Source organism: Callospermophilus lateralis, chromosome 10 (genome assembly GCF_048772815.1).
Source record: "Callospermophilus lateralis isolate mCalLat2 chromosome 10, mCalLat2.hap1, whole genome shotgun sequence".
In the NCBI taxonomy this organism is placed as follows: Eukaryota; Metazoa; Chordata; class Mammalia; order Rodentia; family Sciuridae; genus Callospermophilus; species Callospermophilus lateralis.
This window is the reverse complement of record NC_135314.1, coordinates 41,672,612-41,695,939: the sequence shown is the minus strand read 5'-3', so window position 1 is coordinate 41,695,939 and position 23,328 is coordinate 41,672,612. Positions and strand designations below refer to the sequence as shown.

General features: G+C 41.6%; 1 protein-coding gene across 1 annotated transcript in view; it reads left to right on the top strand.

Annotated features, from left to right (window-relative positions):
- The first annotated feature begins 591 nt into the window (after positions 1-591).
- The window catches only part of LOC143407798 (uncharacterized), a 29,624-nt gene continuing 6,887 nt past the window's right edge, over positions 592-23,328 (top strand). The window contains exons 1-12 of the mRNA XM_077110425.1: positions 592-626; positions 1,376-1,545; positions 1,981-2,086; positions 7,359-7,429; positions 7,745-7,883; positions 12,089-12,254; positions 13,985-14,016; positions 14,493-14,597; positions 16,772-16,919; positions 18,694-18,725; positions 19,222-19,326; positions 21,479-21,626. Of these exons, the coding sequence (XP_076966540.1) occupies positions 1,520-1,545; positions 1,981-2,086; positions 7,359-7,429; positions 7,745-7,883; positions 12,089-12,254; positions 13,985-14,016; positions 14,493-14,597; positions 16,772-16,919; positions 18,694-18,725; positions 19,222-19,326; positions 21,479-21,626 (1,078 nt within the window). The 5' untranslated portion in view covers positions 592-626; positions 1,376-1,519. The remainder of the gene's footprint in view (positions 627-1,375; positions 1,546-1,980; positions 2,087-7,358; positions 7,430-7,744; positions 7,884-12,088; positions 12,255-13,984; positions 14,017-14,492; positions 14,598-16,771; positions 16,920-18,693; positions 18,726-19,221; positions 19,327-21,478; positions 21,627-23,328) is intronic.

Here is a 23,328-nt window from a genome sequence, read left to right as displayed (position 1 = left end):
TCAGACTCCTGGGAGAGGGAGGTGGCACCCCAAGGCTGGTGCCTACAGGGGTCATTTGTAAAGGGCTGACCCCACCTGTGCCTCAGGATCCCTTCTTACCCTGTCATTATTACTTGGGCCCTGGCACTTCATTTCCCAAAGCACTGAAGTGTGAACAACAGAATCCTGGAGGTTTTCCAGTTGCTTTAGAAGGGAGGACCCGGCAAGAGAGGCAGCAGGCTCTTCCAACCACGCAGTTCACCTTCCTCCTTCCAATTTCACACCCGACTCCAAGCACAAGGAGGAGCTCCATGTAGAGCTCCTGTGGCTGGACAGCCCTTCTCTCTGACTGCCGCCCATCTGAGTGTTCAGCTAGCTCAACAGGGTCCGGGGTTCCCCTGCCCTCCTCCTCCCCACCTTCTGATGCCCAGTGATGCTATGGGGCTGCCCCGAGCATCAGAGTGATACAAGGGCCTCCTCCACTGCCCACACCTCTCCCCCTGCCAGGCGCCGTCGAGCAGTACCCTGACACCATATACATGGCACGAGTGAATGGAAGGTTGTATCACATGCCGTGGTGTCCCACGTGTTATTTTCACCGCCTGCCCCGAACCTTCCACTGCGAAAGGTGTGACATCTGTGTGGAGGTGAGTGCTCCTCCTCCCTGTCCACTCACCAACCTATCTCCGGGCCCCTGGCCAGGACCAGGAACCTCACATCATGAGTGGGCCAGGTGGGGGTATCAGACCATGTTCCCAGAATGCTTCAAGTGGCTCTCAGCCACTGTTGGTCACTACATATGGCATCTCCTCTGTGTCTGCACCTGTCCAGGGAGGCTGGCCTTGCTTGCACAGGTGCTGACATACAAAGGGCATCCCATCTGTGCTGAGCCTGGTGGAGTCAGGTGGAGGAAAAGCAGTGACTGTCCCCTCCCTGGCTTGCTGATACTAGATTCCCAGCCCTTTAGGCTGACTGCTGCCCTGTCAGCAGTCTTGGTCTGGGTGTCCCAGTTGGAGGGTTTCCTGGTTCTGAGTGTGTTTCTCTGATGTGCCCACCCTGCTCGGGTTCACAAGTGCAGACGGCTGGTAGGGGAAGGGCATTTTTTTCATCCTTTTCCAGTACTTGAGGAAATGGAGGCCCAGGGTTTTCATGTCCAGGTCCAAGTGACACCAGGCAGGTCTTGTCTCTAAAGACCTCACTCAGGACAGGTGACCTGATGAGCCATGGGTCCTAACTGTGCTCTCACCATGGAAATGCCAGCTTCTCGCTGAGATGGGAACCCTTATGTAAGGTCAAGAGCAGGCGGCCTAGAGGGCTGCGTTAGGGGAGGCCTCAGGATTAGGGGGTGATGGAGGCCATTCCAGAAGGACCCTCTGACCTGCCTCCTCTCCCCTAGGAGTTGGACCACCATTGCAGGTGGGTGAATAACTGCGTGGGGCACCGAAACATCCGGCTCTACCTGCTACTCCTCGTGTCTCTGTGCCTGTATCTGGGTACCGTGCTGGCCACCTGCGTGGTTTTCATCATACGCAGGAGGCACATGGCGTTTTTGGACAAAACCATGACGTATCCACACAGTCCCAAGGGCCCACACTGGAAAGAGCTGGTGTGGTGGGGAGGGAGGGGCAAACAGCCCAGTAGGGTCAGGGTGACAGGGGAGGGGCTGATGTGGGCGGGGCTAGAGGGAGAAGTCACTTGGCAGGACCTGTGAAGGACATTTGGAAGGCCAGTGGAGTCAGGGACACGGGCGGGGTAGGATGCCTGTGGAGTTAAGAATCTAGGGGCCCACAGAGTAGGGTAATGAAAGTTGAAAAGGGACAGCTGGGAGGACAGTGTGGTGGAGGGAGGTTTCCCTTGGTTGTACTGGACTAAGTGTCCAGTCCCGGGAGGGAGAGCGGTAGGTGGTGCTACCTGGGGCAGGAGGGAAGGAGGGAGCAGTGGGGTTGAAAGCGGGGCCAGGGAGGAGCTCTTCCATGGCTTCCCTTCTTAGCCTGTGCACAGCATCCTAGTGGCTGTACCCGCTGGGGCCCTCCTGGTCCCACTCATCCTGCAATTGTTTATTAAGGCAGTGGCGGTGGGCACCGCCAGGCGACCCTATGAGGAGAAGGTAAGCGGTGAGGCGTGTGCCCTTGGCTGTGTGGAGGCATCTTGCACCTCTTCAATTAGACACTTTGTGCACTTTCTCCACTGCCTTTGGCCCTCATGATGCCTCATGAGTCCTTCCAGACCCACCTCTGAAGATGCAGCTCAGATATTTCTATACCCTGGAGCTTGGGGCCATTCTGCCTCCTGGGTGCATTGCATTGCAAGCCTACTGTGTGCTGGGTGTGCTAGGTGGTGGTTATTTGAGGGATGGGTGTAGGGGTGAGTAAGCACATCATGCACTTGTGTTGATGAGCAACCTGCCATCAGAATAACACCGGGAGACACCAGGAACACTCTGAGAGAGGGGTCAGTCCTGAGTGGTGTAGCGGACTGGAAGAGACTGGGAGTTTGGCGAAACCCACGCTGTAGAGGAGAACATGCCACCCTCTGTGTCCTAGGTGTGCTTTTGGAGAGGCAGACAGGAGGGCATTGACTGTGAGAGGTACAATTTTGTAGAAAGGCACAGAAATCTGAAAGTAGGGTGTTAACAGAATGATGAAGAAATGGATCCTATTTCAAGCACAAGGTGACATGGGCAATGAGGTTGACCCCATGGGGGTCAAGATTAGAAAGGCCCAGAAAGCCAAGCATGGAATTTTGTTTGGAAGAACTGGAAACCTGGGAGCCATGAAAAATTTTGTGAAAATGTCATTCCTTGAGGGGTAATTACAAACAGTAAATTCACCCTTTCTCATCTATAGTTAGGGATTTTGACAAATGACATCGTGTACTCTCCACCAAGATCAAGGTTAACCAGTTTCACTACCCCAGAAAATCCTTTCATCTCTTGTTGTCATTTTCTCTCCCTGAGTCCTTGTGGTTTTTCTCTTTCCGGAATAATGCGTAAATGGTGTTGTGGGCTTTCTAGTCTGGCTTCATTCCCTGAGCACGATGCATTTGAGATTCATCTATGTAGTTGCTCACATCAGTAATTTTATTCTTTTGTTTCTGTGTAGTATTGTATTTCCCTACAGACCATTTGTACATTCACCAATTGAAGGATTTTTAGTTTGCATCTAGGTTTTGGCAGAATTTTTGTTTTGTTTTTGTACCAGGGATTGAACCCAGAGGTGCTTAACCACTGAGCAACCATCCCAGCCTCACCCCACCCCACCTCCAGCACCCTTATGTTTTCTTTTTTGAAAAATTTTTAAAATTTTGAGAAAGGGTCTTACTAAGTTGCTTAAGGCCTTGCTAAGTTACTACATTACTGAGGCTTTGAACTTGCCACCCTCTTGCCTTAGCCTCCCAAGCCATTAAAGTCATGGGGAACTGTGCCCAGCCAGTTTCAGGCAGTTATAAATAAAGCTGCTACAACAACCATTGATGCATAGACATGTGGACATAAGATTTCATTTCTTTTGGGTAAATTGTTAAGGGTAGCATTGCTGAGTCATAAGGTAAACATGTGGGACGTTTTAGAAAACAACTGTACTGTTTCTACTTTGTACCAGCAATGAAGGAGAATTCCAGTTGTTCCACATCCTCACTAGCATTTGACACTGTCATTGGTTACTGTTTTTTTTTTTTTTTTCAAATTGTAACCTGTCTAATAAATGCGTAGTAGTATCTCATTAGGGCTCCAGTAATATTTTCCTAATGACTAATAATGTTGAGAATATTTCATGTCTTATCAGCCATGGGTATATTGTTGGTGAAGTGTTTGCTCCAAACTTTTGCCCATTTAAAAAAAAATGAGTTGTTTTCTTATTGAGTTTCAGGAGTTCTCTGTACTAGATTTAGATTTATGTGTTTCAAATCTTATCTTGCAATTCATGGCTTGTCATTTCATTTTCTTGTCATAGCATCTTCCAAAGAGCAGGAGTCCTTGGTGTTTCTGTTTCTCCAGCACTGGGGATTGAATCAGGGGTGCTCGACCACTGAGGTTCTTCCCCAGCATGCGTTGTTGTTCACTCTGAATGCAACCTCATGTCCTGTGTAAGGAACAGTTTCATTGCTTTCTTCCCCATCTGTATCTTTATTGCTTTTTCTTTGAGCATCCACTAGGAATGATAGAAGTGGGCATCTTTGCCCTGGGATTCCTTTAGTATGGCAATCACTTGACTTAAGGCTCTTTCAGGAAGAATGGTGGGCAGCATCGGTGGGGGAGGGGAAGCTGCAGACCCTGAGACAGCTGTACAGACAGAGGAGCTTGTCTGCTCATCACCTCCCATCCTTTTAGTCAGCACCCCACCACTGCCATATATGGTTCCCTCCCACCTGTGACTCCTGTGCTTGGCCCTTATTCCTCAGCCTTGTGGTCTGCCTGTCTTCCCCTATCTCCAGCTTCTAGTATCATCATTGAGTTTGCCTGGCAGCCTTTTCCCTTCCTCCATCCTGTGGTTCTTCAGGCCCCAGGTCAGGCCATAGGCCATCGCCCTTCCTCCTCTGCTCAGAGGGAGGCCCTCCAAGTCCAGGATCCCCAAGTCTCAAGGGACCTAAATGTGGTCTGCCCTCTGGGATTCACCAGACAGAGCTCCTTTCTATTCTTGGCAGCACTAATTTCGGGCACTGATCCCATGCTCCAACTTTCACTCCCACCTTACTCCATTCCCTGACTTCAACTCCTTCTAGAATCACTTGCTTGGTGGTTGGTGGCAAAGACTCTGGTGTAAACCACATAAGTCCAAATCACAGCTCTAGAACTGACCAGCAGGGAGACCTGGGGTATGCTACTCAGCCCCTGGTCACTCAATTTCCCTATCTGTAAAACAGGGAATTGTGGGTTAATTCATGTACACCTCATAGAACAGTGGATGGTCCCAGAGAGTGCCCTGTGTGCTGCTGTTACATCACTACCATTCCTTCCCATGGTCATCTACACGTTTGTGCTCATCTTAAAAGTCATTCAAGTCCCAGTCTTAACATCCCAGGCCCCCACTCCACCTGTTGTACCTTCTGGGCCTTATTTCCTGAAAGAGTTGACCTTGTTCACTAGCTCCCCCTTCACTTCCTGGCCCAACTCAGCCCAGCCCTTGCTGTCAGGATGATGCTCTCATTAATGGCCAAATTCAGCAGACATCTTCAGACTACTCTTTCTGGTCTAGACACAGCCTCTGAAACCAGAAGTCGCTGTCTCAGCACTTAACTCTCTGGGCTTCTCCTGTGCATGCACCTGGGTGCTGTGAGCTGGGTTGCCTACATGGTTCCCATGATACTCTCTCTCTGCTCTACCCTTTCCACTCCCCTTGGTGCACAGGGCTTTGGGTTGCAGCTGCCCTCACCACTGAAAGTAGGCTGGCCATGCTGTTTGCGGGTGCTTTCCATCCCCAGTGCAGTGACGGGGGTTTGTTTTTTTGCTAATTGGTATTGAACCCAGGGGCACTTTACCACTGAGCTACATCCCCAGTCCCTGCTACTTTTTATTATGAATCAGGGTCTCACTAAGTTGCTAAGGCTGGTCTCAAACCTGCCTTAGTTTCCCAAGTCACTGGGATTACAGGTGTGTGCCACCGTGCCTGGTTGGACAGAAACATTTTTGATGCCCTGAAATATTTCTGATGGGGGTGCATCTCAGTGGTAGAGTGTGTTTAGCCTGTGCAAGGCCCTGAATTCTTCAATCGTCAGCACACAGAGAAAAGACATCTGAATCAATGAGTGAACCAACAAACAGAAGAATCAACATTTGGGGATAGAAGGAAAGAGGAAAGGAACAGAAGAATGGTGTCCTGATTCCCAGGATAAGGGGAAGAAGGAGAGGCAGCAGGAAGTTGGGCAGAAGATGGGGCAAGAAGAAGATGCCGCTGGATTTTGGTCCTGTGGAGTGTGAGGGTGTTTGAGACAGAGAATTGCAGCAGGAGACCCAGGAATGGAGCCTATGAGAGAGGCTGGTCTGGGTGCCTCAGAGCTGTTGGATTCTAGTGATGTGTGATAGGGTTCCATGTGGGGGGAGGACGGTATTCACATTCTGCTCAGTTCTTAGAAATTTACTATCATTCCTTAAACATTTTCTATACTTTATGTACGATCAATATTTTCTACACATTATATATATCTAATCAAATATTCTTTCTCTAAGTTTAAAGATTCTGTAATTTTTTAATGCTCCACAATTAATTAATTTCTTCTAGTACTAGGGACTGAACACACAGGTGCTTTATCACCAAAGCTGCATCCCTAATCCTTGCTCTATTTTGTTTTGAGATAAGGTGTCACTGAATTGTTGAGGGCCTTTCTAAGTTGTTGAGGCTGGTCTTGAACTTGCAGTCCTCCAGCCTCAAAATCCCAATTCCCTGGGGTTACAGGTGTGCGCCACTGTACCTAGTAATATACTCATTTCTTATGTACTGTGAATACCTTAAAGGAGGCAGAACCTCATAGAAGACATTGATTCGAGTTGCTTTTTGGACATATTCCAGAGCTGTTCTGAGGTGGAATCGTCTTTCCTTCAGGGGAGGAGAGTGTTGAAAATGAGTATTCATGTGTAGGCCATCGGAGACTTGGGGTGGCTAGAGGTGCTGCTGGGTCACTTTCCATTATAACAGAGAATTTGCTACCTAAAGCTCATGAAGTTGGGGTGAAACTCAACCTGGTCTGGAAGGAGGAGGGGTCCAGGCTGAGGGATGAACTCAGGAGAAAGAGAACGTAGACTAAGGGAGAGAGGAGAAGCCAGTCAGTGTCCTGGGAAGGACATGACCTTTGAGCTTGACCTTTCCTGCTTTGTGTACTGAAGGTCTTCAGCTCAGATTTTCCTGGAAAATCTGATTTTTGACTAGGGAAATATGTCTGGGCATCCCCTGCTGCCACTGGTCTCCCAGATAATGAAACTCAATGAAGGTAGATTTTTAGAAAAATCGAGAGGTAAGAGAGTCAAGTGGGAGTGGGGTGGTGACACCATCATTGGATCAGTTAAGCAGAACAGCATGAGATAGATCTTAAAAGGTAGCTGGAAGGATGAGGTGAGAGGACGGGTTTGGCCAATGGAGACAGAGCAAGGATCCGGCAAAGGGAAGCAGTAGGGGTTGAGGAGCCCTGAGAAGGCAGGAGAGGTGGGTGCTGGGTCAGCACTGTCTGGGGACAGCTGCTCACAAGTGGGTCGGGGGAGGTCACTCTTCCTGGAAGCCTGGGAAGGCAGGAGGCCCTGGGTCACTCTTGGGCACCCCTGTACCTAGAGCCTGGCCACAGGCCCAGGTTGAGCCCTGGCTTAACTGACCAACTTAGCGAGGTCCCTGGGAGATGGCCTTGCCCAGTCCTGCTGATACTGAACTCCTCTTCCCTTCCTCATCTCCCTCCAGTATGACAGGGGATTCAATGAGGGCTGCCCAAAAAACTGTTACATCGCATTGTGTGCACCCTTGGGACCCAAGTAAGTTGATAAACCAAGGGCGCAAGTGGTGGACCCTGGGGCTGGTGGGGGGGTGAAGCTGGGTCTATTTCCCTGGTCCCTGTCCCCATCTCCCAGCCTTAACACTCCCTGTTCCTTTCCTTTGGGGTTTTCTCCAGGGCACTCTGGGAGTTTCTGGGAATTGCACTCTTCCGTGCTCCAGGGGAATGGCAGCCTGGATAAGGCTCCTGGATGAGAGCCCTGGGCTCTGTGCTTTCCCAGCTGAGGGTGAGAGTGGTCAGGGAGACCAGGCCAAGGTGGGTAGTGACTCCTTGCATTTGGCCTGTTGCTTCCCAGGTACATGTCCGAGGCGGTCTGCATTCAGGTGGACCAAGGGAACAAATGGGGACCGAAAGAACACCTTAAAGATCTCCTTTGGCCCAGGTGCGCGACTCAGGCCCCCCCAAGGAGTGGCAAGTCCGCACCTGTACAGAAGGTAAGGAGTATGGGGTGTGCTTTGAACCAGGAGGGTCTGTGGTTGCACATGTGTTGGGGGAAGCCCCCGATGGAGGGTGGCCCTGAAGCTGAAGCACTTGGAGCATAAGGAGTGGGATTATGGACCTGGAGGGTGCAGGGTCCAGGTCACAGGGCTTCAGAGCACACCCAGGTGTCCCTGGATAGAGAAAGAGAAAAGACTGAAACACACTTTCTGGTTGGATTTGTGCCAGTCCTTACTTTTTTGGTCCCCAGTTTCCTCAGCTATTAATGAGGACTGAGACTAGTCCAGTGGTTTATGTTTTAAAGAAAATTCTGTTTCTTTTATATGTGTGTGTGTGTATGTGTGTTGTTTGTGTGTGTGTGTTTGTGTGCATATATAAATATCAGTTGTACATGGACACATATATTTATTTTATTTGTTCATCATTATGTGGTGCCATGGATTGAACCTAGTTCCTCATGCATGCTAGGCAAGCACTCTACCCCTGAGCCACAACCCCAGCACTCCAGATTCTTTATTTATGGAAATTTTTGACATACAATGTGAAACATTTGTGTGGAGCATTAGGTGTACAGTGGGGTGGGTAACCCACAGTGCCCCCCATGCTCCCTTGCCGTGATGTGGTGCCAGCCCTCTCCCTTGTCCTGCCTCTAGGCATCCAGGGACTTGACTGTGAGCTGTAGGGTGGAGGTTAGGGAGAACCCCATGTACTGACTCTGTGTTTAGCTTCTCATCAGCCCAGTGGTGCATTGGGAGGCTTCCAAGGGAGACTTGGCCTCCTATTCTCCCTTCACACACAGCAATGCCAGGACATGCACCAGAAGTTCATCTCCTGACCCCCATGTGGGGGTCTCTTGTTCCTGAGCCCTCACTCCCCTGTTGAGAGTGCCAAGACCCCCACGTCTGTTATATACACATATTTGGTGCTGCTTCCTATGGCAGCTGTGCCTATGTGTCCTAGGTTCAGGGAAGTGTGGGTGGAGGCTCAGGGGCTGGGTCAGAGCCCTCCTGGAAGGGAAGATCCTTGCTCTCTGGAGACTGAAGCTCGTGAACCAGCACTGCCTGACTCTTTGCCCTTGGGCAAGACATTCAGCATGTCTCTCATCCTTCAAATGTGGCAACAGTAATAATCACAGTGACTGACCTGGCTGGCTTCCTGGCAAGGGCTGCAGATGGACAATACCCACCAGCCTGGATAATACCAAGTGCACCGGAAAGGATTCCATATAATAGGAAGGGAACTTGTTCATTATGAGTCCTAATAGGCTAGTAGATTACTCAGAAATTACAAAGTTTCAGTTAAACATGAGTAAGTTTTGGAGATACAATGGTCAATAAGGTTGTTACAGTTAATTTACTGCACACTTGAAAACTGATAATAGAGTTGGGTACAGGGGTGCCCATCTATAAGCCCAGCTACTCAAGATGCTGAATCAGGAGGATCAGAACTGAAGGATCAAGTAACTTAAAGAGAATTGTTTTCTGTATCAAAAAAAAAATGTTTTGGGGATGTAGGTCAATGGAAACATCCCCCTGGATTCAATCCTCAGATGTGGAAAAGGAAAGAAAAATTGACCATCACTTTTGTGGGTTTTCTGTTTGTTTGAGGTGGAGTTCCCCGTATGTTGGCCAGGCCAGTCTTGAACTTCTGAGGTCAAGCAAACCTCCTATGTCAATGTGCTGAGTGCTGGCGGCAGGTGTGCACCACTGGACTGGCTAGAAAAGGGATTGTAAACTGGGTTTGGTGGCACATGACTAATTCCAGCAACTCAGGAACTGAGGCAGCTTTAGGCCAGCCCCTGCATTTAGAAAGACTGTATCTCAAAATAAGAAGAGCTAGGGAGAAAGCCAAGTGGTAGGATGTCCTTGGGCTCAACCCCCCAGTGCTTGGGGAAAATGTGTGTATACACACACACACACATAGATATAAAGATATACACACACATACACGTATATATATATTTCATTATATAGAAGGATTTGGAGATTTTAGATTTCTGCTTTGGGGCTAGTCTGAATAAGCATGAAAACTCGTGTGCTTGAGCATGCTAGGCAAGAGCACTACCATTGAGCCACACCAGAGACCTTACATTTAAATTTGGGTTATTTTCTCACTGTTGGTTATTAGAGTACCCCACTTTTATCTCTTTTATTTTCCATTTTTTGGGGCATGAAGTGGGGCTTCCTCTGATTCCCACACTGGTCTCAAATTTGTGGGCTCCAGTGACTCTCCTGCTCCTGCTTTCTGAGCAGGGGAGTTTACAGGTACATGCCACCACACTTGGCTGTATAATCTCATATTGATAAGACATTTTACATGTGATAGGAATCCCAGAATAAAAAACAGCAATTTAAGATGACTGGGCATAGTGACGTCTGCCTATCATCCCAGTAGCTCAGGAGGCTGAGGTAGAAGGATCATAAGTTTGAGACTAGCCTGGGCAGTTTTACCAAGACCCTATCTCAAAGTAAAAAGGGCTGGGAATGTAGCTCAGTGGTATAATGCTCCTGGCTTCAATACCTAGTACTTCCAAAAACAAATTAAAGAATAAAAACATTAGGCTGGGGGATGGGGCTCACTGTTACAGTGCTTGCCCAGCACGCATGAAGCCCTGGGTTAGAGCCTTAGCACCACATAAAAATAAATAAAGGTATTGTGTCCATCTACAACTAATATTTTTTTTTAATAAACATGAAAGCTGGGCTTTGTGGCACATGCCTGTATTTCCAGCTACTCTGCAGACTGATACATAAAGATCACTTGAGTCCATGAGTTTGAGATAAGCCTGGGGAAAATGGTGAGACTGTATGTCTCAAAAAAAAAAATCCCGAATAATAATAGTAATAATGGTCATCATCATCATCATAATAATAATAACTTGTGTGTAGTCAAGCATGTTGGTTCACCCCTGTAATCCCAGAGGCTCCAGATTGTGGTAGGATGATCACAGGTTTGATGCAGGTGTTGGGGTCTTAACAAGACTCTTGTCCCAAATTTGCAAAAGGGTAGAGGGACTGGGGATGAATCTCAGTGTTAAAGCACCCCTGGATTCAGTCCCCAGTCCAGCAGATGGGGGAGGAAAAAAGCCAATTTGACTCCATAACATTTAGACCTTGAGACTACAGGTAACTTGTGGTAATGTTTAGCAGGTGCTTAGCAGCTTGATGCCCTGGGTTTAATGCCAAATACCAAACAGCAAAAAAAAAAAAAAAATTAAAAACCCTTTGTGTGTATATCCCAGATCACAAATGAATATGTTACTTTTTCACATACATACATTTTGACACAGAAATGTAATATTTAGCAGGTGTATCCTTGGGGAACCAGAGAATAGCACATATTATGGGTTTTGTCCCATTATTTAGCTAGCAAAATGTATTAAAAAATCAACTCAAATATCATTAGTAGTAAATTGGTTAAAAATATGGCATGGCCATGTAATGTACTACTAGATTATTTTGAATGAATTTAGGGGAAAGAAACTGTAATGTTTTCCTGGGTTCAGTGGAGCATGATTGTAATCCCAGCAGCTTGTGAGACTGATTTAGGAGGTTTGCAAGTTCAAAGCCAGACTCAGCAACTAAGCAAGGAGCTAAGCAATTTAGTGAGACCCTGTCTCAAAATATAAAAACGCTGAGGGTATGGCTGAGTGGTTGAGTGCCCCTGAGTTCAATCCCTGGTACTCCTCCTCCTTCCTGTCAAAAAAGATCTGAAACAGTAAAAACTGTATAAAGTGGGTTCTTGGTTTCAAAACCCTACATTTGTATTCCCTGAAGTGCTGAAGTTGGAATGGGCCTGCCACCCTGCGTTCTCTGTCTAAAGCCTAGAGCAGAACCAGACATAAGCAAACATCCTTCTTCCTGTTTGCTGTCCCCTGACTTATGCTCTTGGCTTAAGCCTTTTCAATTAGGAGCTACTCTGGTGGGAGATGAACAAGAGGAAATACAGGTTTGACACTTCTGTCCCTCTCCCCAAACAAACCCAGCACTCCATTTTCATTCCTCTGTTTGGATCTTTCCTGTTGATTTGCAAAATAAATATGGAAAAGTAGAGTTTTAGAAAATGAGACCATTTAGAATTTAGTCAAATCTAAAATTATGTGTATGGGTTTGTTTTATGTATGTTGATATTTGTGTCTGAAAATTGATAGTATTATAGAGCAATTCAAACCACAACTCATGTCTGAATTTCTCTATGTTAGGGCATGCCAGAGCAGCAGGCTCAGTTGCCACAAACCTTCAGGGTCCTCAAAGGAAAGCCAACGGAGTTTCCTCTAGCTGTGCGGGGTGTCAACAAGTATTATAACGCCAGCACCTTGAAACAGAAGAAGCTCAGATTGACGACTCCTGGTGACACCTCAGACAGTGGTAAAAGACTGAATCCCATGGAAACTTGTGAAGCACTGATAGATAAAAAGATCATTTCTGGAAAAATAGAAGGCTAAACTGTATTGTTCCTACTTTCTCCTACATATATACTCTTTTTGTCAACTGTCTGGATGTCTCTTGAACATCATCTGGAGACTGAGGATTTCATTGATCTCATAATTTTGTTAGAAATGGAACTGGATCTGTTACATAGTTTTCCATATTTCTCATACATTATAATTCAACATTTTAGTGGGATTCACACTTGTTCCATGTTGTTACATTTATTTGGATTTTTTTTCTCCTCACGGGATTAAATAATTTTTACTTGAGAAGGAAAAATTGTGGATTTCTAGACATGTTTATGCTAGAGATATGTTTATTGTCAGTGGACTGGAAGAAAGTTTTGCTTTATAAATGCATAAACCTTGAAATAAAAAGTATTTTCTATTCAAAAATTATAAAAATAAACATTTTTCCTCAAAGGATTTATTCTTCAGAATTAGAATCTAAGTGGGTAAGAATTAAAATATACTGGATTTTTAAAAACAGTTTGTGTAAGGCAGCATCAGAATGAAGTCCACATGGTGCAGTTGGTTGAGCGATCCCTGGAATGTCTTTGGAGATTTAGTTAGACTCTCCTTCCCCACGCTGGTTCTCCTGCTTTCTCTTCTTTGCAATGAACTTTAAAAGATGCAACATCATTTCTCTCATTTCTCTCTGTGCAGATTTTGCCCATTACAACCCCAAGATATATAATTTTTATTTAATATGTTTTCCATCTCTAAAGTCATTATATAGTTTTAAAAAATAATCTAAGTAGGCAAAAATCATATGTGGTTGGATTAATTGTATTTAATATGTTTACATCATCACAGAGATAAAGGCTATGTTCAAAAAAGAAGTAGACTTTTTTGCAAGTAATATTGATGTTGACTTTTTCTATAAACAACATACCTGGTATCCTTAGAAAAAGGTCGTACTTTTACCTAGAACTTCTGTGTCAACTAGTAAGTTGCATTTTACAAAGAAACAAACCATGTCAAAAATAATTCTTTTCCCAGTTGCCATGTTTGGTGGCTTTATATCCCCTTACTCCTTGATACTCAAAAATATTTATCATATCACCTTTACTGTTTAAGAAAGTATCTTACACAAGGAATGCTTTATTTTAATACAGCTTGGTGGGTATGGTTTTCATTACACTTTGGTGGGGGCAGGGTACCGGGGATTGAACCCAGGGGCACTCAACCCCTGAACAACATCCCCAGCTCTATTTTGTATCTTATGTAGAGGCAGGGTCGCATTGAGTTTCTAAACACCTAACTAAATTGCTGAGGCTGACTTTGAACACAAGATCCTCCTGTCTCTGCCTCTTGAGCCCCTTGGATTACAGACATGGAATTTCCAGGCCGGGCCTCCATTACATTTTAATAACTTGATTGAAGTATAATTTACATACCATGAAATCCAGTCATTTGAATGATCAATTCAGGTTTTTCAAGATGTATTTTTAAGGTTTCCTTAAGATTAAAGAGTTAGTAGCTGAGTCTTATATAAATTTTATTTTTAAGTTACTATTAATATCATATTTCTAGAGAAGTAATTCTACTTAAAATGAAATCGGTTTTCACACATTTCACTTGCTCCTCTTTTATATTATTTTTCTTTTTGTCATAGAAAAGGTTTCTCTGATGAATTTTTAACAGTTCCTTCCTTTTCATTTTCAGAGAAGGATTGCTTCCCTTCTGGAACACCAGCAGTAAGTTGATGATTTAATTCTTATAGTTCTTGCTCTAATTAAGGTTAACAAAAGAGATCTGTTTTTTTTTAAAAAAAAAATTTCTAAAATAAGAGGTAGGGCTGGGGTTGTGGCTCAGTGGTAGTGTGCTTGCCTGGCATGCATGAGGAACTGGGTTTGATTCTCAGCACCACATACAAATAAATAAAATAAAGGTTCATCAACAACTTAAAAAATTGTTTAAAAAAATAAAATAAGAGGTAAAGAAATATTTAATGTTTCTAAATAATAGTACTCAAGAATATTTATCATATATATTTACTTTTCCATATTTCAGAAAATCATCTTTATTTTTTAATTGAATATATTGTGACCAGTGAGGTTTAATCATTTAAAAATTAGCTATGGTAAAAATAACTTCTTAAAGTTTGTTTAATAAAAGGAGACCTGGTCACATTTTAATCTTTGACTTTTCCTGCCTTTGCTCCTGAACACAGCTGAACACCAAGGGGCCGGAAATATCAGCAATAGTAATGGAGGAAGATGATGGTGATGGAGAGGTACGGCCTTTCACTGCCCCAGGACATGGCCATACAAGACCAGTGAGTGACTAATGACCTGGTGTGCACATCTGTGCATGTGTGTTTGAAAAACAGCTCTTCCATTTGACTTTCAGAGATAATTTCAAAAAGCCTTCAAGTTTAAAATATTTTACTATGAGAAGATTAATTTAAGATTAAATTAAAGTTTTTACCTAAAGAGTACTCATCAAAAACCACTTTTTTGAAAAATAAAATCGATGGCTTCTTTAAAAGTTAGAATACTTAACTCACTGGGTTTTTTCTTTCCATGTTTTGCCCCCTTTTCCAGAGAGCTCATCTATTGCTCTGTTTTTTCTCTGTTTCATAATGTGGGTAACTCTTCTACCTAAAACTTAGATCTTTCCTCTTCCCCAGATTATGTACTTTATTTCTCCTTATGACATTTCTCTCAAAGCCTTGATGGCATTCTAAAGACAGTTGAGAGTGAAATTCCTCACCAGATGAGGGAGAATTTCAGCAGTAATGAGCTCAGATGGGGCCAGGGAGAGAAGTACTAAGGGGGCTGGACTGTGATGTGGTGGCTCTGAGGACCACCATTGGATTCCCATCTCATGACAGATGGCTATGTTTTCTATATTCCTTACAACTGGCTCTTTGAAGTGAAAGGGAGGGTATGCATTATATTTGTGTAAAATGTTTTGAGCCTGGATTAATGATAGATTATTTTAGTGGAAACTACCACAGTGAAACATAAAAGATAAGAAATTAAAACAACTTTTAAATGCAATAGCATCAGTGAGCTGTGAGACAGTTTCAAGGGTTTTCATGATGTGTAATGAAGTTCTGATAGAAAAAACCAACCCAAAAATCTATCTCCCAAAAGCTATTAACAGCTTCCTCAAATAAAGTAAGGTCAAAAGTACCTCTACCTACCTGAATAAATAAATGTCTTGTCTCTTATAAAAGAATCTTTAAAAGATAAAACCATTTAACTAAAAATAATAACAGTGAAGGCAGGAGATATGCATATAAAATGACAATAAGAGCTTCCAGGCCAAGAACAACAACCCTAAGATTTTTGTCCTGTGTGACATGGGGTGTCACGTGATGGTGGAGTGTGATCATGGAAAGATGCAAACATTCAATAATAAGAGGGAGTCTTACCTAATCACTAAGCATCTTAAGGCCCTGGGTTTAACCCAAACACCAAACACCAAAAAAAAAAAAAAAAAGAAAAAAAATTTTTTTTAAATCCATTGATGTATCTATCCCAAATCACAAATGAATATGTTACTTTCACCTACATACCGTTTGACCCAGAAATGTAAATTTTAGCATGTGTGTCCTAGGGAAACCATAGAACAGCATAGATTATGGATTGTGTCCCATTATTTTGATAGCAAAATGTAGCAAAAAGTCAACTCAAATATCATTAGTAGTAAATTAATTAAAAATATGGCATTACCATTTAATGTACTAGTAGATTATTTCAAATGAATTTAAGGGAAAAAAAAAACTGTAATGTATTGCTGGGTTCAGTGGAGCATGACTGTAATTGCAGAAGCTAGTGAGGCTGATTTAGGAGGTTTGCAAGTTCAAAGCCAGACTCAGCAACTAAGCGAGGAACTAAGCAATTTAGTGAGACCCAAAAAATAGAAAGGCTAAGGGTATGGCTGAGTGGTTGAGTGCCCCCTGAGATCAATCGCTGGTACTCCTCCTGCTCCCTGCCTAAAAAGATCTGAAACAGTAAACACTGTATAAAGTGGGTTCTTGGTTTCAAATCCCTACATTTGTATTCCCTGAAGTGCTGAATTTCGAATGGGCCTGCCGCCCTGTGTTCTCCATCTGTGTAAAGTGTATAGCAGAACCAGACATAAGCAAGCATCCTTCTTCCTGTTTGCTCTCCCCTGACTTATGCTCTTGGCTTAAGCCTTTTCAATTAGGAGCTACTCTGGTGGGAGATGAACAAGAGGAAATACAGGCTTGACACTTCTGTCCCTCTCCCCAAACAAACCCAGCACTCCATTCCCATTCCTCTGTTTGGATCTTTCCTGTTGATTTGCAAAATAAATATGGAAAAGTAGAGTTTTAGAAAATGAGACCATTTAGAATTTAGTCAAATCTAAAATTATGTGTATGGGTTTGTTTTATGTATGTTGATATTTGTGTCTGAAAATTGATAGTATTATAGAGCAATTCAAACCACAACTCATGTCTGAATTTCTCTATGTTAGGGCATGCCAGAGCAGCAGGCTCAGTTGCCACAAACCTTCAGGGTCCTCAAAGGAAAGCCAACGGAGTTTCCTCTAGCTGTGCGGGGTGTCAACAAGTATTATAACGCCAGCACCTTGAAACAGAAGAAGCTCAGATTGACGACTCCTGGTGAGACCTCAGACAGTGGTAAAAGACTGAATCCCATGGAAACTTGTGAAGCACTGATAGATAAAAAGTTCATTTCTGGAAAAATAAAAGGCTAAACTGTATTGTTCCTACTTTCTCCTACATAGATACTGCTTTTTGTCAACTGTCGGGATAGCTCTTGAACATCATCTGGAGATTGAGGATTTCATTGATCTCATAATTTTGTTAGAAATGGAATTGGATCTGTTACATTTTTTCCCATATTTCTTATACATTATAATTCAACATGGTAGTGAGATTCATACTTGTTCTATGTTGTTACATTTACTTGTTTTTTTTTTTTCCTCCTCACGGGTTTAAATAATTTTTAGTTGAGAAGGAAAAATTGTGGAATTCTAGACATGTTTATGCTAGAGATATGTTTATTGTCAGTGACCTAGAAGGAATTTTTGCTTTATAAATGCATAGACCTTGAAATAAAAAGTATTTTCTCTGCAAAAATTACATGCAAATACATAAAAATAAATATCTTACCTCAAAGGATTTATTCCTCAGAAATAGAATCTAAGTGGGTAAGAGTTGAAGTATACTGGATTTTAAAAAACAGTTTGTGTGAGGCAGCATCAGAATGAAGTCCACGTGGTGCAATTGGTTGAGCGATGCCTGGAATGTCTTTGGAGATTTAGTTAGACTCTCCTTCCCCACGCTGGTTCTCCTGCTTTCTCTTCTTTGCACTGTACATTAAAAGATGCAAAATCATTTCTCCCATTTCTCTCTGAGTAGTTTTTGCCCATTACAGCCCCAAGATATATAATTTTTATTTAATATATTTTCAATCTCTAAATTCATATATATAGTTTTTAAAAATAATCTAAGTAGGCAAAAATCATATGTGGTTGGATTAATTGTATTTAATATGTCTACATCATCACAGAGATAAAGGCTATGTTCAAAAAAGAAGTAGACTTCTTTGCAAGTAATACTGATCTTGACTTTTTCTATAAATAACTTACCTGGTATCCTTAGGAAAAGCTCGTCCTTTTACCTAGAACTTCTGAGTCAACTAGTAAGTTGCATTTTACAAAGAAACAAACCATGTCAAAAATAATTCTTTTCCCAGTTGCCATGTTTGGTGGCTTTATATCCCCTTACTCCTTGGTACTCAAGAACATTTATCATATCTATCATATCACCTTACTGCTTAAGAAAGTATCTTAAACAAGGAATGCTTTATTTTAATACAGCTTGGATGGGTATGGTTTTCATTACACTTTGGTGGGGGCAGGGTACCGGGGATTGAACCCAGGGGCACTCAACCCCTGAACAACATCCCCAGCTCTATTTTGTATCTTATGTAGAGGCAGGGTCGCATTGAGTTTCTAAACACCTAACTAAATTGCTGAGGCTGACTTTGAACACAAGATCCTCCTGTCTCTGCCTCTTGAGCCCCTTGGATTACAGACATGGAATTTCCAGGCCGGGCCTCCATTACATTTTAATAACTTGATTGAAGTATAATTTACATACCATGAAATCCAGTCATTTGAGTGATCAATTCAGGTTTTTCAAATTGTATTTTTAAGGTTTCATTAAGATTAAAGAGTTAGTAGCTGAGTCTTATTAAATTATTATTTTTATGTTACTATTACTGTCATATTTCTAGAGAAGAAATTGTACTTAAAATGAAATCAATTATAAGACATTTCACTTGCTCCTCTTTTATATTATTTTTCTTTTTGTCATAGGAAAGGTTTCTCTGGTGAATTGTTAACATTGCCTTCCTTTTTGTTTTCAGAGAAGGATTGCTTCCCTTCTGGAACACCAGCAGTAAGTTGATGATGTATTTCTTATACTTCTTGCTCTAATGAAGGTTACCAAAAGAGTTTTGTTTTTTTTTTCTTTTTTTTTTTTTAATTTCTAAAATAAGAGGTAGAGCTGGGGTTGTGGCTCAGTGGTGGTGTGCTTGCCTGGCATGCATGAGGCACTGGGTTCGATTCTCAGCATCACATACAAATAAATAAAATAAAGGTTCATCAACAACTTAAAAAATTGTTTAAAAAAAATAAAATAAGAGGTAAAGAAATATTTAATGTTTCTAAATATAGTACTCAAGAATATTTATCATATATGTTTATTTACTTTTCCATATTTCAGAAAATCATCTTTATTTTTTAATTGAATATATTGTAACCAGTGAGGTTTAATCATTTAAAAATTAGCTATGGAAAAAATAACTTCTTGAAGTTTGTTTAATAAAAGGAGACCTGGTCACATTTTAATCTTTGACTTTGCCTGGCTTGTCTTCCTTTGCTCCTGAACACAGCTGAACACCAAGGGCCCGGAAACATCAGCAATAGTAATGGAGGAAGATGATGGTGATGGAGAGGTGCGGCCTTTCACTGCCCCAGGACATGGCCATACAAGACCAGTGAGTGACTAATGACCTGGTGTGCACATCTGTGCATGTGTGTTTGAAAAACAGCTGTTTGCATTTGACTTTCAGAGATAGTTTCAAAAAGCCTTCAAGTTTAAAATATTTTACCACGAGAAGATTAATTTAAGATTAAATAAAGTTTTTACCTAAAGAGTACTCATCAAAAACCACTTTTTTGAAAAATAAAAATCGATGGCTTCTTTAAGAGTTAGAATACTTAACTCACTGGGTTTTTTCTTTCCATGTTTTGCCCCCTTTTCCAGAGACCTCATCTATAGGTCAGTTTCTTCTCTGTTTCATAATATGGATAACTCTTCTACTATATCTTTCCTTTTCCCCAGATTATGTACTTTATTTCTCCTTTTGACATTTCTCTCAAAGTTTTGATGGCATTCTAAAGACAGATGAGAGTGAAATTCCTCCCCAGCTGAGGAGAATTTCAACAGTAATGAGCTCAGATTCAGCCAGGGTGAGAAGTACTAAGGGGGCTGGACTGTGATGTGGTGGCTCCAAGGACTGCCATTGGATTCCCATCTCATGACAGATGGCTATGTTTTCTATATTCCTTACAACCTGCTCTTTGAAGTGAAAGGGAGGGTAGGCATTATATTTGTGTAAAATGTTTTGAGACTGGATTAATGATAGATTATTGTAGTGGAAACTACCACAGTGAAACATAAAGATAAAAATGAAAACAACTTTTAAATGCAATAGCATCAGTGAGCTGTGAGACAGTTTCAAGGGTTTTCATGATGTGTAATGAAGTTCTGATAGAAAAAACAACCCAGAAATCTATCTCCCAAAAGCTAATAACAGCTTCCTCAAATAAAGTAAAGTGGTCAAAAGTACCTGTGCCTACCAGAATAAATAAATGTCCTTATAAAAGTATCTTTAAAAAATAAAACCATTTAACTAAAAATAATAGCAGTGGGAGCAGGAGATATGCATATAGAATGACAATAAGAGCTTCCAGGCCAAGAACAACAACCCTAAGATTTTTGTCCTGTGACATGGTGTGTCACGTGATGGTCTAGTGTGGTCATTGAGAGATGCAAACATTCAATAATAAGAGGGAATCTTACCTAATCACTAAGTAGCTTAAGGCCCTGGTTTTAATCCCAAACACCAAACACCAAAAAAAAAAAAAAAAAAAGAAAAGAAAAAACAAACAACATTTTTAAAATCCCTTTATGTATATATCCCAAATCACAAATGAATATGTTAATTTCACCTATATACCTTTTGAACCAGAAATGTAATTTTTAGCAAGTGTGTCCAAGGGAACCATAGAACAGAATAGATTATGGGTTGTGTCCCATTATTTAGATACCAAAAAATCAAGTCAACTATCATTAGTAGTAAATTAATTAAAAATATGGCATGACCATTCAATGTACTAGATTATTTTAAATAAAGTTAGGGGAAAAAAAAACTGTAATGTATTGCTGGGTTCAGTGAACCATGACTGTAATCCCAGAAGTTAGTGAGGCTGATTTAGGAGGTTTGCAAGTTCAAAGCCAGACTCAGCAACTAAGCGAGGATCTAAGCAATTTCGTGAGACCCAAAAAATAGAAAGGTGGAGGGTATGGCTGAGTGGTTGAGTGCCCCCTGAGATCAATCCCTGGTACTCCTCCTCCTTCCTGTCAAAAAAGATCTGAAACAGTAAAAACTGTATAAAGTGGGTTCTTGGTTTCAAACCCTACATTTGTATTCCCTGAAGTGCTGAAGTTGGAATGGGCCTGCCACCCTGCGTTCTCTGTCTAAACCCTAGAGCAGAACCAGACATAAAGCAAGCATCCTTCTTTCTGTTTGCTGTCCCCTGACTTATGCTCTTGGCTTAAGCCTTTTCAATTAGGAGCTACTCTGGTGGGTGATGAACAGGAGGATATACAGGTTTGACACTTCTGTCACTCTCCCCAAACAAACCCAGCACTCCATTCCCATTCCTCTGTTTGGATCTTTCCTGTTGATTTGCAAAATAAATATGGAAAAGTATAGTTTTAGAAAACGAGACCATTTAGAATTTAGTCAAGTCTAAAATTATGTGTATGGGTTTGTTTTATGTATGTTGATATTTGTGTCTGAAAATTGATAGTATTCTAGAGCAATTCAAACCACAACTCATGTCTGAATTTCTCTTCGTTAGGGCATGCCAGAGCAGCAGGCTCAGTTGCCACAAACCTTCAGGGTCCTCAAAGGAAAGCCAACGGAGCATCCTCTAGCTGTGCGGGGTGTCAACAAGTACTATAATGCCAACACCTTGAAACGGAAAAATCTTAGATTGACGACTCCTGGTGAGACCTCAGACAGTGGTAAAAGACTGAATCCCATGGAAACTTGTGAAGCACTGATAGATAAAAAGATCATTTCTGGAAAAATAAAAGGCTAAACTATATTGTTCCTACTTTCTCCTACATAGATACTCTTTATGTCAACTGTCTGGATGGCTCTTGAACATCATCTGGAGACTGAGGATTTCATTGATCTCATAATTTTGTTAGAAATGGAATTGGATCTGTCACATTTTTTTCCATATTTCTTAAACATTATAATTCAACATGATAGTGGGATTCACACTTATTCCATGGTGTCACATTTACTTGGGTTTTTTCCTCCTCATGGCTTTAAATGATTTTCAGTTGAGAAGGAAAAAGTGTGGATTTCTAGACATGTTTATGCTAGAGATATGTTTCTTGTTAGTGGCCTAGAAGGAATTTTTGCTTTATAAATGCATAAACCTTGAAATAAAAAGTATTTTCTCTTCAAAAATTACATGCAGATACATAAAAATAAACATCTTACCTGAAAGGATTTATTCCTCAGAATTAGAATCTAAGTGGGTAAGAGTTGAAGTATACTGGATTTTTAAAAACCATTTGTGTGAAGCAGCATCATAATGAAGTCCACGTGGTGCAGTTGGTTGAGCGATGCCTGGAATGTCTTTGGAGATTTAGTTAGACTCTCCTTCTCTCGCTGGTTCTCCTGCTTTCTCTTCTTTGCACTGTACATTAAAAGATGTAAAATCATTTCTCCCATTTCTCTCTGTGTAGATTTTGCCCATTACAACCACAAGATGTATAATTTTTATTTAGTATGTTTTCCGTCTCTAAAGTCATATGTATAGTTTTTAAAAATAATCTAAGTATGCAAAAATCACATGTGGTTGGATTATTGTATTTAATATTTTACATCATCACAGAGATAAAGGATATGTTCAAAAAAGAAGTAGACTTTTTTGCAAGTAATACTGATCTTGACTTTTTCTATAAATAACTTACCTTGTATCCTTAGAAAAAGGTCGTACTTTTACCTAGAATTTCTGTGTCAACTAGTAAGTTGCATTTGAAACAGAAACAAACCATGTCAAAAGTAATTCTTTTCCCAGTTGCCATGTTTGGTGGCCTTATATCCTCTTGCTCCTTGGTACTCAAGAATATTTATCATATCACCTTTACTGTTTAAGAAAGTATCTTAAACAAGGAATGTTTTATTTTAATTAAGCTTGGTGGTTATGGTTTTCATTACACTTTGGTGGTGGGAGCAGGGTATCCGGGATTGAACCTAGGTGCCAGCTCTATTTTATATCTTATTTAGAGGCAAGGTTGCATTGAGATTCTAAGCACCTAACTAAATTGCTGAATCTGGCTTTGAACACAAGATCCTCCTGTCTCTGCCTCTCTTGGATTGTAGGCATGGAATTACCAGGCCAGGACTCCATTACATTTCAATAACTTGATTGAAGAATGATTTAAATACCATGAAATCCAACATTTTAATGATCAATACAGGTTTTACAAAATGTATTTTTAAGGTTTCCTTAAGATTATAGAGTTAGTAGCTGAGTCTTATTAAATTATTATTTTTATTACTATTACTGTCATATTTCTAGAGAAGTAATTCTACTTAAAATGAAATCATTTTTAAGACATTTCTTTTATATTATTTTTCTTTTTGTCATAGAATAGTTTTCTGTTGTAAATTGTTAACATACATTTC